The sequence below is a fragment of the Mrakia frigida genome (genome assembly GCF_051309035.1).
Source record: "Mrakia frigida strain ATCC 22029 unplaced genomic scaffold BDY24scaffold_40, whole genome shotgun sequence".
Taxonomy (NCBI): domain Eukaryota; kingdom Fungi; phylum Basidiomycota; class Tremellomycetes; order Cystofilobasidiales; family Mrakiaceae; genus Mrakia; species Mrakia frigida.
Window position 1 is genome coordinate 44,104 of NW_027481241.1, and position 14,641 is coordinate 58,744.

At 54.3% G+C, this 14,641-nt stretch overlaps 5 protein-coding genes across 5 annotated transcripts; 2 read left to right on the forward strand and 3 right to left on the reverse strand.

Moving 5' to 3' along the window:
* Positions 1-938: 938 nt before the first annotated feature.
* BDY24DRAFT_208969 (RecQ family ATP-dependent DNA helicase) lies at positions 939-5,828 on the reverse strand. Its single transcript, XM_076636503.1, has 24 exons — positions 5,566-5,828; positions 5,417-5,484; positions 5,301-5,314; positions 5,082-5,182; positions 4,881-4,950; positions 4,776-4,790; positions 4,622-4,698; positions 4,386-4,547; positions 4,240-4,311; positions 4,025-4,144; positions 3,636-3,951; positions 3,545-3,558; positions 3,403-3,481; positions 3,311-3,333; positions 3,220-3,244; positions 3,023-3,138; positions 2,832-2,954; positions 2,182-2,758; positions 1,965-2,099; positions 1,774-1,883; positions 1,571-1,701; positions 1,456-1,496; positions 1,345-1,387; positions 939-1,270 (listed from the first exon to the last, which is right to left on the reverse strand). The coding sequence occupies exons 1-24, from the start codon at positions 5,659-5,661 to the stop codon at positions 1,087-1,089; spliced, it is 2,712 nt and encodes a 903-aa protein (XP_076492880.1). The 5' UTR covers positions 5,662-5,828; the 3' UTR covers positions 939-1,086.
* A 1-nt stretch (position 5,829) lies between these two features.
* On the reverse strand, positions 5,830-7,544 carry RPL37A (60S ribosomal protein eL37 RPL37A). The gene is made up of 7 exons (XM_076636504.1): positions 7,295-7,544; positions 7,215-7,220; positions 7,114-7,127; positions 6,691-6,762; positions 6,499-6,577; positions 6,340-6,391; positions 5,830-6,205 (listed from the first exon to the last, which is right to left on the reverse strand). Exons 1-7 carry the CDS (start codon positions 7,388-7,390, stop codon positions 6,150-6,152), a joined length of 375 nt encoding a protein of 124 aa, XP_076492881.1. The 5' UTR covers positions 7,391-7,544; the 3' UTR covers positions 5,830-6,149.
* Positions 7,545-8,180: 636 nt separating this feature from the next.
* Positions 8,181-9,667, reverse strand: BDY24DRAFT_355627 (HAD-like domain-containing protein). The gene is made up of 5 exons (XM_076637788.1): positions 9,444-9,667; positions 9,221-9,352; positions 9,000-9,139; positions 8,790-8,860; positions 8,181-8,663 (listed from the first exon to the last, which is right to left on the reverse strand). Exons 1-5 carry the CDS (start codon positions 9,575-9,577, stop codon positions 8,289-8,291), a joined length of 852 nt encoding a protein of 283 aa, XP_076492882.1. The 5' UTR covers positions 9,578-9,667; the 3' UTR covers positions 8,181-8,288.
* BDY24DRAFT_402237 (right-handed parallel beta-helix repeat-containing protein) lies at positions 9,668-12,756 on the forward strand. The gene is made up of 11 exons (XM_076642171.1): positions 9,668-9,921; positions 9,990-10,155; positions 10,267-10,422; positions 10,505-10,580; positions 10,656-10,778; positions 10,939-11,041; positions 11,137-11,532; positions 11,625-11,773; positions 11,861-12,009; positions 12,092-12,218; positions 12,318-12,756. The coding sequence occupies exons 1-11, from the start codon at positions 9,780-9,782 to the stop codon at positions 12,669-12,671; spliced, it is 1,941 nt and encodes a 646-aa protein (XP_076492883.1). The 5' UTR covers positions 9,668-9,779; the 3' UTR covers positions 12,672-12,756.
* A 490-nt stretch (positions 12,757-13,246) lies between these two features.
* Positions 13,247-14,593, forward strand: BDY24DRAFT_418604 (uncharacterized protein; the record flags this gene model as incomplete). Its single annotated transcript, XM_076643880.1, has 7 exons — positions 13,247-13,436; positions 13,569-13,801; positions 13,927-13,997; positions 14,069-14,097; positions 14,185-14,255; positions 14,350-14,407; positions 14,481-14,593. The coding sequence occupies 7 exons, from the start codon at positions 13,247-13,249 to the stop codon at positions 14,591-14,593; spliced, it is 765 nt and encodes a 254-aa protein (XP_076492884.1).
* Positions 14,594-14,641: the final 48 nt, after the last annotated feature.

Consider the following 14,641-nt stretch of genomic DNA (forward strand, 5'->3'; position numbering starts at 1 on the left):
GAAGATCCTGTTGTCGGTTCGAGGGGAGAGAGGTCTGGGACCTCGCGTTTGATTCGACAAGCGTGAGTCGTTTTGAATCTCTTCTTCCTCCCGCTCGACTTGACGCCTCGAGCACGACCTGGACACTGACTGTTTTTCTGCTTCCGCACCGTCTGGTCTGCTTCCAGATTCCTTCGTGCTCTCGTAGAACCGCTGGCTCGTCCCGCTCGGAAGAAGGCCCAAACCGACGACGCGTCGGATCGAACTCGAAACTGTCGCCCCCGTCCTCTGTCTTTCTGCTCCAGTACCTCAGCAATTATTACTTGAATATGTAGAGCACACCTATGTGTATCCCCATTCGTAGATTATTTACGTTCCAACGTCGAAAAGTTGAACTTTCTCAACCGAACGCAGCTCGACTCGAAACGGTCCCTCTTCGCTTCGCTCGCTCCTCTAGATCCGCAACGTCCATCATCTCGCTTCAAACTGTCGCTCACCTCGTGCCTGCCCATCCCTACGAGCCTCTCGTCGCCTCTCGAAGGGTCTCGGAGCAAAAGGGATCTTTGAAGGGGATCGAAAGGAGGGGCGATCGATCAATTCTCTTCCTCGTCTTCTCTCCTCTCTTTTTCTCCAAGCCCAGCTGGGAACGAGATCATTCCTTCGCATGAGTTGAACCTCCAACCAAAACCTGCCACCTTTCCCTCTTTCTTGCCTTCTCTTCTCAGTTCATTCTCCAGCCTCTTTCTCCTTCTCGAAACGACGACGACGAACGAACGGCGAGACGTCGAAAGGAACCCGACCTCAGTAGACATAGCTTTCTCGTTTCCTCGTTATTTCCTCTCTCTCGTAGACTACTCGTTTATTTGTTGTTTTTGTTTCTTCATAGGCAATCTTGCTTCGTCTCGTCCGACCGCCCACACTCGTTCGCTCTCTCTCACCCTCCTTCTTTGCTTCCCTACTCTACGTATCCTAGCCTACTTCCCGGCATCACTTAATCGATCGATCCATGCTCATGTTGTATCCCTCGTTCACTCGTCCAAGTCGTTTAAAAAGCAAAGCAAAGCGTCTCCTTCCCCTCCTCTCGTCGCGTCCGCGTTCAAACCAAAACTACCTCTTCAGCAACCTCCTCAAGATCCCCATCGAGTCCCTCAGCTCGCTCAACCCGGCGTAGTCATCGTCGTCCTGCTCTTCCTCGTCCTCTCCGAGGTCGTTGTTGGAGATCCGGTCGAGTAGAGCGATGGTAGACGCTCCTTTTCGAAGGAGCTTGATTCCCGTCACAGCACCGGAGAGACTGCTCGCACGAAGGAAGAAACAGGTCAATTCGTGGTGGGAGATGGGAGAAAGGACAGAGGGAGAGAGACGTACCGACTCGAGTAGCCTTCGGCTGATATGCTCATAGAGACGAGATCTGCAAGGAAGAGGGGAGGTCAGTTGAGCGAATGAGAGAAGCAGGCAGGAAGGCCGATTTGGACGAACCGAACTCCAACTCCGCTCCAGTCTTCCGAGCGAACACCGTCCTGAAAGCGCAAATGTAAGAGAAGAGCTTGCGTTAGCCCGCAAAGCGAGAAAAAAGAAGAGGGACCGAACGAACCTCGTCTCCTTTGACCCTGTCCTCTCCTTCGACCCGACCCACTCCCAAACCAGATCCGCCGTCGGAGACTCGACCAAGGACAGACGTAGTTCCTTTGCGAGAGACCGGAGACCTGTTTCGCGAAGTTGAGGCTGCGAGAGGATCAAAAGGGAGTCAGCGAAGGAGGCGAAGAGCGAACGGGAGGACAGAGGGAGAGGACTCACAGGTATCTTCTGAGAGAAACCACCTGTGAGCTTGAGCGTAGCATCGGCATCGTCGTCCTCGTCCTCCTCCTCGTCGTCGACCTCGATGGGCTCTCGGTTGGCGGGTGGACCTATAAGAAGAGATTCAAGAGCGAAAGAGTCAGTAAGTCGGTCTGAAAGGAGGGGAACGGGAACAAGAGGACGAGACTAACGAGGAGGAGCAGCTCTCTCCTTTCCCTTCTTCGAACCCTGCGACGTCGAGACTGCTGGGATGTCGAGTCCAGTCTTGAAAGGAGTCTTGAACGTGTGTTGAGATCCGACCTTTCGAGCAGCAACGGAGTAAACAGCTGCTGGACGAGAGAAAACGAAAGTTAGTGAACAAACTTGAGCGGGAAGAAGTTGAGAACGAGAAGGCGAAGAGGGACTCACGTTTACTCGAAGTGGGAGCAGCTGACGAACGAGGAGGAGGAGGAACCCAAGCCGAAGGAAAAGGGTTCTCGACTCTCGGTTTCTTCCACTGTCGAGAAGGTCCAGCCTCAGCGTTCCCGTTCGCATCTCCCTCAACCAGCGGCTCCCTCGGTCTCGGTCTCGACGACGAGCTCGGCGCTGGTATCGAGTTGAACTCCGACGAACGACCTGCGAGAGCGCTCGGACGAGAGGGCGGCGGTGGAGGAGCGAATCGAGGTGTAGAGAGAGATTCGATGACCACAGGCATGTCGTCGTCGTCCTCTTCGTCCGTACTGTCGAGATCGATGATGGGCGGTTTGTCGTCCGGTTTGGAAGCAGTGTTGGAAGCAGCTTCGACGGGTGAAGGAGGAGCAAAGAGAGGTTCCGGATCGAGGAGGTCTGGGTCGAATCCGTCGCTGGGAGGAGCTGGAAGATCTGAATCGGGTCCTGTGTCGAACCCTGAGGTGACTCGTTCGATTTGCGGTCGTTGAGACGCGACGAACTCCTCGGAGGAAAGAGCTTCCTTCCATTTTTTGACTCGATCGGGAGACTTGCAGACCTGAGAAAGCGAGAGAGTCTCAGTCAGCCGACCGTCGGAAGTGAGGGATGAAAGAAGCACCGAAGAGACTCACGTCGCACATCCCTGAGCAGTAAGCCTTGAGCATCACTGGATCTGCCTCGTTGATCCTCTCTCCAAAGAAGCGGCAGACGGCAATGTGTCGACACAGCGTGGTACTCTCGGCGAGTTTGATGAGCTGCGAAGCGACAGAAAGCGAAGGCTCGTCAGCAGAGTTGGAGATACGAGGAGAAGGAAAAAACTCACAGCAGTCAGGCTCTCCTCTCCCCGTTCCTCTCCTCCCTCCGGAAACGAGTCCTTCTTCTTCCCTTTACCCTTCTCCTGAGAGACGAGACTCTGGATCTTGAGGCCGTCTTCTCGAGCTGAAGCAGGAAACAACGAGGAGAAGGCTCAGCGGACGTCGCGAGTAGGAGACGAAGTGCTTCGACGAGGGAAAAGCTCACAGTAGTAGAGGATGCATTTCGAAGCCTGGTGATCATAAAAGAAGCTGGTCAGGCGTGGTGATTATTTGAGAGAAGCGAAGGAGGTACTCACGAGACCATCTCGACCGGCACGACCTGCAAGAGGAAGGACGAAGAAAAGTCAGCTCAGCGGCGCGTCGTCGAGACGAGAGAGAAGCGACTTACCTGTCTCCTGGTAGTATCCTTCAAAGCTCTTGGGGATGTCGTAGTGAACCACGTAACGAACGTCGGCCTTGTCGATTCCCTGTTCGATTCAAAGACGCGTCAGTTCCTCTGCCCGTCCTCTCAACTCGAAGACTCGACTCACCATTCCGAAGGCGACTGCGAGAGAAGATCAGCATCTTGTTCAGCCAAGCGTACTCTCAGAGGAAGAATCACACACCAAAGACGGTACTCACTCGTCGCACAAACCACATCGACCCTGTCCGCCTCTCTCCCTCCCGCTCCTCCAATCCAACCCTTCATCGTCTTCTCCAGAATCCCCGGTCTGATCCCTCGATGATACCCAGCAGCCTTCACTCCCTTGTCCCTCAGATGACTCGCAATATCGTCGCACATGTTTTTGGTCCTAGCGTAGATGATTCCACAGACGGGAGTTTTGATTTGGGACGCGGCTTGGGAGGCGGTGGATCGGTTTTGGAGAGCGACGACGAAGGTGGAGAGATCGTTGAGACGACCGTGATCTGCTCCGGCGTAGGTTGGTCGATATCGGACCTGTAGAAAGGCGAAAAAGCGAGGAAGAAGGTCAGGAATCGGGCGAAGAGGAGAAGGTAGAGTGGAGACGTACCTCGTAGAAGAGGTTCTTTCGATTGAAGGGTTCGACCGACTTGAAGAGGTACTCTCGATTCATCTTGAGCTGCTTGATGATATCCTCCTGGACGAAGGTGGTCGCTGAGGCGGTGAGAGCCTGCGTCGAACGAAAGGAAAGGACGACGGTCAGCCCTGCTGGTCTTGTCCGACGCGACGACTCACTCAAACTCGAGAGGTAGCAAAGGAACTCACCATGATCGGCACATCCGGGTACTGATTCCTGAAGAATCCAAGAGCTCGATACTCAGGTCGAAAGGTTGATCCCTAATGGAAGAGAAGAGCGGGAAGATTAGCTCGAGTTCGACGCGTTCGAGACGAATGAAATCGAATCGACGAACCCATTCCGAGATGCAATGAGCCTCGTCGACCACGAGTCTGTTGAGCTCTCCTTGCTCCCATACTGTCGTAAGGCACTTGGTGAATTGTTGGCTGACGAGAGTCTCGGGAGTGGTGTAGAGGAGACGAGTTCGAGGATGACCGGAGGCGAGGTCTTTCGTGATCTGTTCGAGAGAAATGAAGAAGGATCAGCTTCGAGATCGAGGGTAAAGAAGGGAAGTGGGAGAAAGAAGCTCACAGCGAGCTTCTCAGAATATGTAGACTCGGACGTGATCATCACAACGGGAATGTTGAGAGCTCGAAGAGTGGCGACCTCTACAAACAAGAACGGACGACGAGAGTCAGCTCAGCCTCGGATCTTCTCAGCTCGAACGACCTTGAAGGGACCTCACGGTTCTTCATCAGAGCTACAACGAAGAGCGAAGTCGAAGGCGAAGGAATTAGCTTCAGCCCGGGGAATAGAGAAACATCGAGCTCAAGCTCGAAACCGAGCTCACCCAACAGCGGCGAAACCACGATCGTCACTCCATGCTCCTCTGCACAAGCTGGAACCTGGAAGCATATACTCTGTTTTCCATCCAACGAGCACAATAAACGCGGCGTCTGTAAGCTCCCGCCTCTCTCTCCCTCAGTTGCTTCCCTCTCGAGCTCGCGTCTCTCTCCTCCTTCCTCCCGTCCTCTTTTTCACACGGACGTACCTTGCCCATCCCCGTCGGCGCAACCACCAAAACATCACAGCCCCTCACGGCAGCTTCTACAATCTCCTTCTGTTTTCCTCGGAAGGTCGGCTTGAGGAAGGCTGGGCAGGACAAACGAACGAAGGGAAGGAGGAGGGAGGAGAGAGAGAGAGGTCAGCTTCGTTTCGTTCCTCTTCGTTCCTCGACTCGGATCGGCGCATATACGAGGATGGAACTTACTTTTCGTGAGGATCCTGTTCGAATCAAGGTGCAGATGACGGTGATGAGCTTCTCGATCGAACGTAAGGGTGTAGAGAAAGCGAAAGGAGAAGGAGGGAGGGAGGAGGGAAGCTGACCTCGAACAATCGACTTGCCCGCTCACACTCCTTCGGAAAGAACGAGGTCGGACGGTATTCTTCGCAACCTGTGAGTGACCACGGGCATTCATCCGTCTGTCAGCGTCTCCGAAAAACGAGGGAAAGAGAGAGGGAGGGAGAGAACGGACCTGAGTCGCAGTGTTGAGGTTTGGGTAGGTGGAAGGAGGAGGGAGGTCTCCTGCTTGATCGTCTCGCTCGTCGTCGGAATCGGAACGGGGTGGCATCCGAAAGGTGGAGATATCTGTGCTCGATGTAGAGTGAACGAAGGGGAAGAAGAAGAGAGAGTGGGTGGGTCGGGGAGTGGCGGTTGAAGGGAAGGGAAGGAGGGGAGAGTGCGAGCTTCGCGTCTTCGTTTTCGAGAGGTGCGGTCATTGACTTCTTTTCCAAGGGGTCGAAGAAAAACAACAACCGAGATCAAGATCTGTGGTTTCCTCACTCTCGACGCGTCTACCAGCACTCAGATTGCATTCGTTCGTTTTCTCGTGCACTCCAACGGTCAACATTCCCTTCCGCTCCTCCTCTCGCTCCCTTCCTCTCCTCGTGTCCTTCTCCTTTCCTCAGACGAAGTACCCAGAGAGAAGGAGGATCGTAGATATGGAACGGGCCTTGCGATACAGATCCCGTCCAGCCTCCCCTGCTCCCCCTTTCCCTCCTCCTCCACCCAAGTCGTGTTTAGAGAAACCAAAGAAACCATCAATCGTAGGATCCGATTTTAGGCGGCAACAGCCTTGACCTTCTTGGTAGCAGCGGTTCCCTCCCTGAAGCCGTCTGTGGGAACGAGAAAGAACAACACGAGGAGAGAGAGAGGAGGGAGTCAGCGAGAGAGAAGGGAGAGGTCGAGGTGGCTTTGGGAGGGAGAGGTCGACGAGTTGGAGACGGAAGAGCGAAAGGGTTGTACGAACTCTTGAACCTTCGGGAGACATCCTTGAGGTGCTGCATTCGTCCGGTTCCGGTCTGGTAGGAGGAGACGAGAAGGGGGACAAGGAGAATCGAGGTCAGCTCGACTGGAAGGAAAGAAAGCTCGAGCTCGCAAAACAGTCCAAGCTCGATCGAGTACTCACGGTCTTTCTCCTCTTAGCCTTCTCTCCCCAGTTGTAGCTTCGGAGCTTGGCCGCGGGGTATCCACACTGGGAGCACGACCTGATACGAGAGAGAGAGGGAGGAGAGGGAGAGGGAATCAGGACGTGGTGGAGGAGGAAAAATGGCGTTGGTGAGGCCGTCGAAGGTTGAAGGGGAGGGATTCGGGAACGAACTTGTGCTGCCTGTGGAAGGACCTGGACCCGCATCGTCGACAGATGGTGTGGGTCTTGGTGTGTCGCTTACCGCTGTGAGGGAGGAATCACGAGCGGAAGGAGAGGAGGGAGGGTTGGAGGAAGGAAGGGAAGGTGAGGTCGAGGATTTGGGTTCGAGGGTTGATTTGACGATGGCGAGGGAGGCACAGAGGGCAGAGTTGATGAGAGGATAGGGTTGGTGAGGAGGAGCCGAGAACGGGTCCGATGAGGTTCGAGTAGTAGTTTGTTTGAAGGAGGATGGGTTGTGTCGAGAGGGATGGTTTGAGCGAAGGTGAACGATGGAATTGACGAAGGAAGAGCGGAAACGAAGCGATCAGCAAACGGCCCTCGAACCTACCGACTATACATCCCTGAGCTTAGCATGGAGAGGAAGGTGCAACTTACAACGAGGAGGTACCCTGAGAGACGATACAGCAAGAACAGCGGCAAGGTCAGCATCACAGCAACGACGTCCGAGACCCTTCGTCTTCGTATCGTCTACGTACTTTCGTCTGTGCAAGAAGAGGGATAGAGAGAAGGTCAGCTTGTGTGCTCGAGAGGGTAGAGAGGAGTGTAGAGAACGAACCATCTTGCTGCTGGGGGTTGGAAGTTGAGGTTGAGCGAAGGAGAGGTGAAGGTGAAGGGAGGGAGGGGAGGAAGGAAAAGAGGGCAAGGTCAGCATTTCTCCCTATGAAGTCGTCCTTCCCACCTTGTCCAATCCCTCTTCGAGCACTCCAATCCAGAACAGCGTATCCCTTCTATCCTCCTCCCTTACATCCCCTCCTCCTCGAGAAGTCCCAACTCCTCCTACGAGCTTGACCTCTCTCTCGAAAGAGCTCGACCTCGCTCCCCTCCCTTCACCTCCTCTTTTCGCTCTCCCTCCTTCGGCCTCCCTTCCTTCGATACACTGTTTCCGGATTATGCTGGTGCTCGAGTGGATGAAGGTGTCGAAGGGGAAAGGGTGTACGCTGAAGCAGGGTGGGTAGAAAACTAACAAAAGGGTCGAGGGTGGAAGAACGAAGACGAAAGGGTTCCCCTCTTGAAAAGTTGAGAGGGCTCGTCTTCTGGCTCCGCAGGGATTAACAGAACCAAACTTCGAGCTTTCCTCTGGAATCCTATGTTGTAGGCCAACTTTCCTATCTGAACCTGCATAGAAACACCGTTGCAAGCAGATCGAAAAAATGCGAGTTCCAGGGCTCCTTCGTAGCTTGTTCCAGCTCGCTTCTCGACGCGTGCCCTTCCCTCCGTTCGCTCTCCCGATGGTCGCGACCCTTACTCGCTTTACTCGCTGAGATTTATCACCACTTCAACACATCAAACTCACTCAGTGACTCGTTCCCGAAGTTTTGTCTGAGAAAGTTTGCGTCCACTTCTCGCTCTCGAACGCGGGTTCCGATCTCTCCTCGTCGAAGCCACGTCTCCTTCCCTCCCGACAGCCTCTTCCAGCTGAAGTAAAGTCAGCGGAAGATCCTTTACCGAATACAACATCGCTTAAGCTTCAAGATCAACGAAAATCGAACTGCCGCGACCTAGGCTAGCAATCCCCTCGACGCGTCCCTCCTCTCTCTCTCCTCCATCTCTCAAACTCCCTCCCCACACAGCCTATCCACCAACTCTGCAAAATTCTCCCAAACCTCCAACCCTTCCTTATCCTTCACCTTCCCTTCATCCCCTTCTCGATACTTGCCCGACTTGACCAAGAACCTCCTCCCAACGACGCCTCCCTCCAGATCACCCTTCCAGTCGTCCCCGACCACGCCCGCATCCGCCCACTGCTCCTCCGACAGGCCAGGAATGGAGTGAAGAGTGGTTTGGAAGAAGGTTGGGGAGGGTTTGCCGACGACGAGGACGGGAGTGGGAGGAGTTGTCGAGAGGGAGAGAGCGTTGATGAAAGGGCCGGGACCGAGAGAGAGCGTTGGGAACGGGAGAGGGGATTGAAAGTGAGTTGAGAGATGCTGTGAGATGGAGGAAAGGCAAGAGGGGTTGGTCAGAAGGTGAAGGAAAAAGAAGAGAGACGCGTGGGAGAGAGATGGAGACGAGCTGGGGAAAGCGAGGTCGGGAGGAATAAGAAAGAGACGAACGGTTGCGATTAGCGTGCGAGGGGAGTCTGAAGGAGGTCTCGGAGAATCTTTGGAAAGAGGTTCTCGAGCGACTGGAGTCGAGAAGGCAGCAAAGGCGAAGAAAGGACGACAGGAAGCGAGGGTAAACGTGTGAGCGACGAAGCTCGAAGGCGAAGCAGAACGCAAAGAGATTCGAACAGTAGAGGACGATGTGCGAAACTATGAACTCACGTATCTTGAAAGCAGTGTTGAGATGCTCGTAGTCGAGTCGCTCAGGGGCGAGGCCGACGAGCACAGAGTCACACTCTTCGAGAGGAAACTGAAGATGCTCAAAGTCCTCGAGAGCGGAATCGGAGAGGATGTAGTAGGGTCTGAAATCGAAAAGGACAGGGCTAGTGTTCAGCATCTAGCGATGCTGAGGTCTAGCATGGGGAGAAACTTCTACAACTCACTTGAAGCCTTTCTCCTCGACGAGACGACGGCAAGCAGAGAGAGACGTGTACAGCTCTTCCTCCTTGATGTCGAAGCCTATACGCTCCAATCTTCGAATCAAGCTCTTCGAGGACTCTTTGGTAGTGTTGGAGCTGCAGAAGAAAGTCGAAAGAGAATCAGCAACGGGTGAGGGATGGGTTTGTTCGAGCGGGAAGAGGGAAGGAAGGGAGATCGCGAGCTCACCAGAAGCGGAAGGGGATCTTTGACCTCCTCAACTTCGCCACCGCTTGAACCGCTCGAGGAGTTGCAGTGTCTCCAACGTGGAGTGTCCCTGAGAGGTCGATGAGAAGAGCTGATAGAGGTCGATTCGAGGCCATGGTCGTCAAAGGGGAAGGAAGGAGGACAGATGGAGCTGAGAGACCCCAGAGCTTAAATCGAACGCGACCTGGTCCTCCTTTCGATAGCTCCCTAACGTCCATCATCAACTTTTCACGACTTGCTCACGACGGCTTCCTCTTCCTCTCCCTCTCCTCTGTGACCCTTGCCGAGCTCGTAAGCTCCAGGTTTCCCCTCTCTTGGATGCTCGTCCTCTCTTCGCTGCCTCTCTCGCTCCTCCTCCTCACCTTCACCTCTCCCTTCCTTCTCGCCAACGCGGCCAGACCTCAAAACGGGTGCATCCACACAGGAGACGAGAAGGAGATAAACAGGATACTAGACTATGGTAAGCTCTCATTCATCCTATTATGTTAACAACGAGCTTGAACGTGCTGACGAGCTCTCTTTTGAAAGGTGGTCGAGGAACTCAAGTCGCTCTCTGCCCTCGTTCGCTCTTCAGACTGCAGTCCCCTATCCTCTTCACAGCAGAGAATCAAGCTCTCTATACGGAAGGATATCCGACAGATGAATCCAGAGCGATGTTGATCGTAGAGGGTCAGAATCAATCCATGGCGATCAAGTACGTCCTCGACTCGATTCCCTTCCTTCCCCACTCTCCTCCTTCCCTCGCTGCCTTCTCCTCAGCCTTCCACCGACTGATCCGTTCCTTCGACGCGTCTTTCTGAAACAGGGGGGACTGCACTTCCTGCAGCAACATCGCCATCTCATCTCTGGTCATCGATGGGAACCGTCCTCTGCTTCTTCGAGTTCCGTTGGGAGAGGCTCTCGTCGAGCTCGGAAACGCGAACAACCAGTTGGTCGAGAACTGTAAGCTCTACGAGCCTCGGTGAGTCATTTCTGCACTCTGCTTTCGTCTGGAGACGAGTTATAGAGCTGACGTTGCATTCGCTGCTCTTGCTTTCACTCAGAGGATGGTCGGCGTTGCACTTTCGGGAAGGAGATTGGAAGTCGTGTTCGGGAGGGATCATTCGAGGGAACGAGATCGTGAGTCTCGCCTCCGCTTTCCATCTCTTCAAGCTGCACAGAAGATGACGCTGATATCTCTTGATGATGTTGCAGGGGCCTTGTGGAGAGGAATGGGATCCTGCTTACGACGGAACGGAGGAGAAGAGTCCTCCCTTCGGAAACCCGAGGAGCGATGGGATCAGTCTCGCTTGCATGGATAGTTTGGTAGAGAAGAACGTGAGCGTACTTCTCTCTCTTTCAGCGGCTTGATACGTCGAGGCTATGGCTCGCTCGGAGTGTGAATTGAGAGCTGGGAAGACGAAGGGATGGAGTGGGGAAGGAGGAGGTCGATTCGAGCTAAGCTCACCTTTCCCTTCCCGCCGGTTTCTCACAACAGACTGTGTACGATACGACGGATGGAGCCATCGTTATCTTTGGAAGTCGAGGAAGCGTCGTTCAGGACAACACCATCTACTCGAGAACTCGAACCGTTCTTGGAGGTTTGTCGCTTCCCTGTCTCTTCCTTCGGAACGCGTGCGAGCTCGAGCTCACCTTCTCCCCTCCCTACCGTTCCTTCCCGCCTCCCTTCATCCAGGAATCAACCTCGTCGACGTCCCACCTTGGGAGGGAGATTACACTTCCGTTCTCGTCACTCGAAACCACGTCTCAGCCTTCTCAGCCTACCTCAAAGTCGCCATCAACATCGGTCCCGCTACCTGGTCCGACGACACCGAGTCCATCGTCTCCCACGGAACCGTCAAGGACAACACCGTCGTCGGAACTCATCTCGGATACGGATACGTCGTTGCGAGTTGCAAAAACTTCACCGTGGTGGACAACGTGATCGGAGAAGGGAGCAAGTTCGGAGGAGTGATGGGAGAGAGGTGTCCTGAGGCTCCTGGGAATGCGCCGCCGAGAGGGTTCCTGATCAACAAGGGGAGTTCGGAGGGTGTGTTCCAGTCGGAGTTTGTGAATGGAGAGGTTCAGCATGGTGAGTCGTCTCCTATGCTCGAATCAAGCTCGTCGGCAAACACGAGCTCACGCGTTCTTTTCGTTCGTTTCATTCTTCATTCTTTTCATCAGTCATCTGCATCGAGCCTACTCCTGGACCAGGAGAAGACGGTCTTCCTCGTCGACTTCGAGACTCTCCTATGGCTATCGCTGCTGCGAAGGCGGCCTTCGAGGCTGATGGAGGAGCTCACGCTACCCACGAAGCGAACGGAGGCGAGATCGTTCGTCCTCCTTTCTCCCTTCTCTCCCTTCTCTTCCTCATTCGAGAGTTGTTCACTGACATCTTCGTCCTTCTGTCGCCTCTACAGGACGCCCATCTCACCGAAGCTCTCGTCATCTACCAGATGTCTGTCCTCCAAGCCGTCGGACAGCTCGAAGGTCGAGTTCACGATCTCACCGTTACGGAGGAAACGAGACCGAGGAAGAAGAAGACTGGCAAGGAGAAGAGTCCTTTCACGTGAGACTGTCCCCATCTTTAGCAAAGTCGTCAGAGGAGTGCAGGTACTGACTCTTGGCGTTTTTGATCGAAACGACGACAGTCTTGCTCTCAACGACCTCCAGGCGCGTCTGGCGAACCTCGAGTCGGATCGACGACAGCTCAGGAGCACGTTCGAAGGGCTGAAAGGAGAGCTTCAAGGGTTCAACAGTCGATTTAACTCTTACGAGGTTCATCTTCATCCTTTCCTCGTCTGCTCCTTCGAAGAGGAGCGACCCGAAACTGACAACCTCCTCCTCCCTCTCTCCCTCACCCTCTTCCTTTCTCAGACTTCTCAATCCTCCCTCCTCACCGACGTCCTCTTCTCCTCTCGACGAATCTCCTCCCTCCCCGCTTCTCCTCCACCACCAGCACCTCCGTCTTCCCCAAACCGTCTCCTCAACGAACGCGACGACGACCTCGCCGTCCTTCGAGCTCTCCAGCATCACGAAGAAGACCACGCCGACGAGCTCGAGCTGGCAGAAGGGGAAGGAGGAGATTTGGGAAATCTGGTGTTCTGGTTTTTGGTGATGCAGGTCGTGTTCGTGGGTGCCAACTGGGGGTGGAAGAAGTGGGAGCTGAGGAGGAAGAGGACGAGTGGGAGGAAGAGAGGGATGAGCCAGGGTTTGAGGATGATGTATTGATCAAGATCTCGTAGATGAGCTTTGTGTTATCCTTTGTGTGTGTTTAGCTGTTTTGGGCTTGATGTGCGATTTTTTTTTTTACAAACAAGCGGAAGGAGGAGAGCGGAATCGGAGAACGAGAAGAGCGACGACGCGTCGAGCTGAGTTCGAGTCGGGAAGGATGCGGAAGGCTTTCTTGTGAGCCTCGAGACCCGTGGCTGTTGATCTTAGGAGAGTGCAAAGTCGTCTGCAATTTCTCGAGAAGGACGAGGACGAGGGCTGCGCGCTCACTTTCGTTTCAAGTCGTCGCCGCCGTTCAGGGGTCGTTGACCTGACCTTCCCTTCGCCTCGCCGCTCACCCTTCTCCTAGCCGGATCTCATTCGAAGATGAGAATCCTGGATCCGTCCCGTCTTCCCTGAGCCCCTCAGATCTTCTTCATGTGCGTTTGCAGCCGTTCGATCCTCGCCTTGCGTGTCACCGTTTTTCTTCTCTCTTCTCTCTCCCTCCTCAACAACGACCTTCCTCCCTCCACCCGCTCTTCCGTCCTTCTTCTGTCCCTACCTTCCTTTGCTCACGCGCACACCCCTCCCTCGGTATGCGTCTCTTCACCTTCCTCTTCGCCATCTCCCTCCTCGTCTTCTCTCTCTCCGTCCCCAACGTCGTCGTAGCTTCCCCAACCAAGGAGCTCTCCTCTCGAACGGAGGACCTTTCCCACCTCACCAACGCTCAACGGTTTGCTCGTGGTCTAGGTCCTAAGAAGCCTCAGTCTCTCGGAAGGTCTGATTGTGAGTTTTCCGTTCTTCTCTCGACCCTCTCTCCTCGTCAACGCGTCTTCTCGTTTTCGCCACCTGTCAGCCCTCTCAGCCCCCATCGCTGAAACGTTCCCTTCCTTTCCTCCTCTTTCCTTCTCTCATCAGCTCCCACCATCCCTCGCGCACCAACCCAGCCTTCGCCCAAACCTATTCCTACCAAACATCACGGTCGAATCAAAGTCTGGAACAAGGAGACGAGAAGGGAGCTCGGATACATCTCGAAGAACACCGACAACGGTCGATACAGGTACTCCTCCTCGAAAGGAAACGCTCTGGAGGTCAGCTTCGACTTGCAGAGAAACGCTCTTGGTGGAAGTGATCTGGAGTTCAGCCTTGACGTGAGTCGGTCTCTTCGAGAGAGTGAGAGATTTCATCGCGGAAGGTGGACGATCCGTCCGCTTCCGATCTTGGCTTACGAAAGCTGACGATCTCTCCCTGGCTTGTGCTTTTCTCGATACGACAGAACTCCGGCGGTCGAAACGGTTTGTTGGGTCTCGTCGTTCCAGTCGGTGGCCAGACTCTCGCCCCAAACTCGTTCGTTCGCTTTCTTCCAGCATCCTTCTCGTCATCAGTTTGAGCTGAAACTCTGTTTGTTTATCTCTCAGGCAAGCTTACTTCACATCGGTCAGGTCGAGTACGCTTCCGTTTTCTCTTTTTCGTCGCCGCGTGGTTTCTTCGATGCTCTCTCGCCTGACTTCTTCCCGTTCTTCGCTGTTTCCAGGTTCTGCTAACGCTCCTGCTCAGATGGTTGGAAACGATATCAATCCATGGTATCCTTCCGAATCGGCTATTGTGAGCTTCATTTGACCCTCAGCGTCTCCGTCTCGACGTCGACGCGTCGACTTCGTCAATACCGTCGCTGATTCTCCTCTTTGCCCTCCAACAGTGGAATGTCAACCTCCTGAGCCAAGATCTTACCCTCACTTGGACTCAAAGGGATCTCAGTACGTCCCCTTACGTCTGAAGCTGACATCTTCTCGCTCAGACTGATCAGTCGCGTCGCTTCGTTTTTTGCAGGTCACCCCTCTCTCTCCTTCATCTCCTCCTCGGGCGGCGATCTTGCAGCATTCAACTCTGCCAATGCTCCACGTGGATACATTCTAGTCACCTTCACTTTCGAGTCGATCTGATTCGTCGATCCTTTTTCTCTTCCTCTGGGACATTGTCGGTTTCCTTTC

Bases quoted from the DNA above. Each gene is read 5' to 3' on its own strand.
- BDY24DRAFT_355627 (XM_076637788.1), bottom strand. From the start codon at position 9,577: ATGGCCTCGAATCGACCTCTATCAGCTCTTCTCATCGACCTCTCAGGG. The intron at 9,353-9,443 runs GTGAGCTCGCGA...TTTCTTCTGCAG, and splicing joins AAGATCCCCTTCCGCTTCTG to CTCCAACACTACCAAAGAGT. The intron at 8,664-8,789 runs GTTCGTCTCTTT...TCCATCTCACAG, and splicing joins CTCGCACGCTAATCGCAACC to CATCTCTCAACTCACTTTCA.
- RPL37A (XM_076636504.1), bottom strand. From the start codon at position 7,390: ATGCTGACCTTGCCCTCTTTTCCTTCCTCCCCTCCCTCCCTTCACCTT. The intron at 6,578-6,690 runs GTTCGTTCCCGA...CTCTCGTATCAG, and splicing joins TCCTTCCACAGGCAGCACAA to GTCGTGCTCCCAGTGTGGAT. The intron at 6,392-6,498 runs GTGAGTACTCGA...TCCTCCTACCAG, and splicing joins AGGCTAAGAGGAGAAAGACC to ACCGGAACCGGACGAATGCA.
- BDY24DRAFT_208969 (XM_076636503.1), bottom strand. From the start codon at position 5,661: ATGCCACCCCGTTCCGATTCCGACGACGAGCGAGACGATCAAGCAGGA. The intron at 5,485-5,565 runs GTCCGTTCTCTC...GGTCACTCACAG, and splicing joins ACCTCAACACTGCGACTCAG to GTTGCGAAGAATACCGTCCG. The intron at 1,702-1,773 runs GTGAGTCCTCTC...ATCCTCTCGCAG, and splicing joins GTTTCTCTCAGAAGATACCT to CCTCAACTTCGCGAAACAGG.
- BDY24DRAFT_402237 (XM_076642171.1), top strand. From the start codon at position 9,780: ATGCTCGTCCTCTCTTCGCTGCCTCTCTCGCTCCTCCTCCTCACCTTC. The intron at 10,581-10,655 runs GTGAGTCTCGCC...ATGATGTTGCAG, and splicing joins TCATTCGAGGGAACGAGATC to GGGCCTTGTGGAGAGGAATG. The intron at 11,533-11,624 runs GTGAGTCGTCTC...TCTTTTCATCAG, and splicing joins GAATGGAGAGGTTCAGCATG to TCATCTGCATCGAGCCTACT.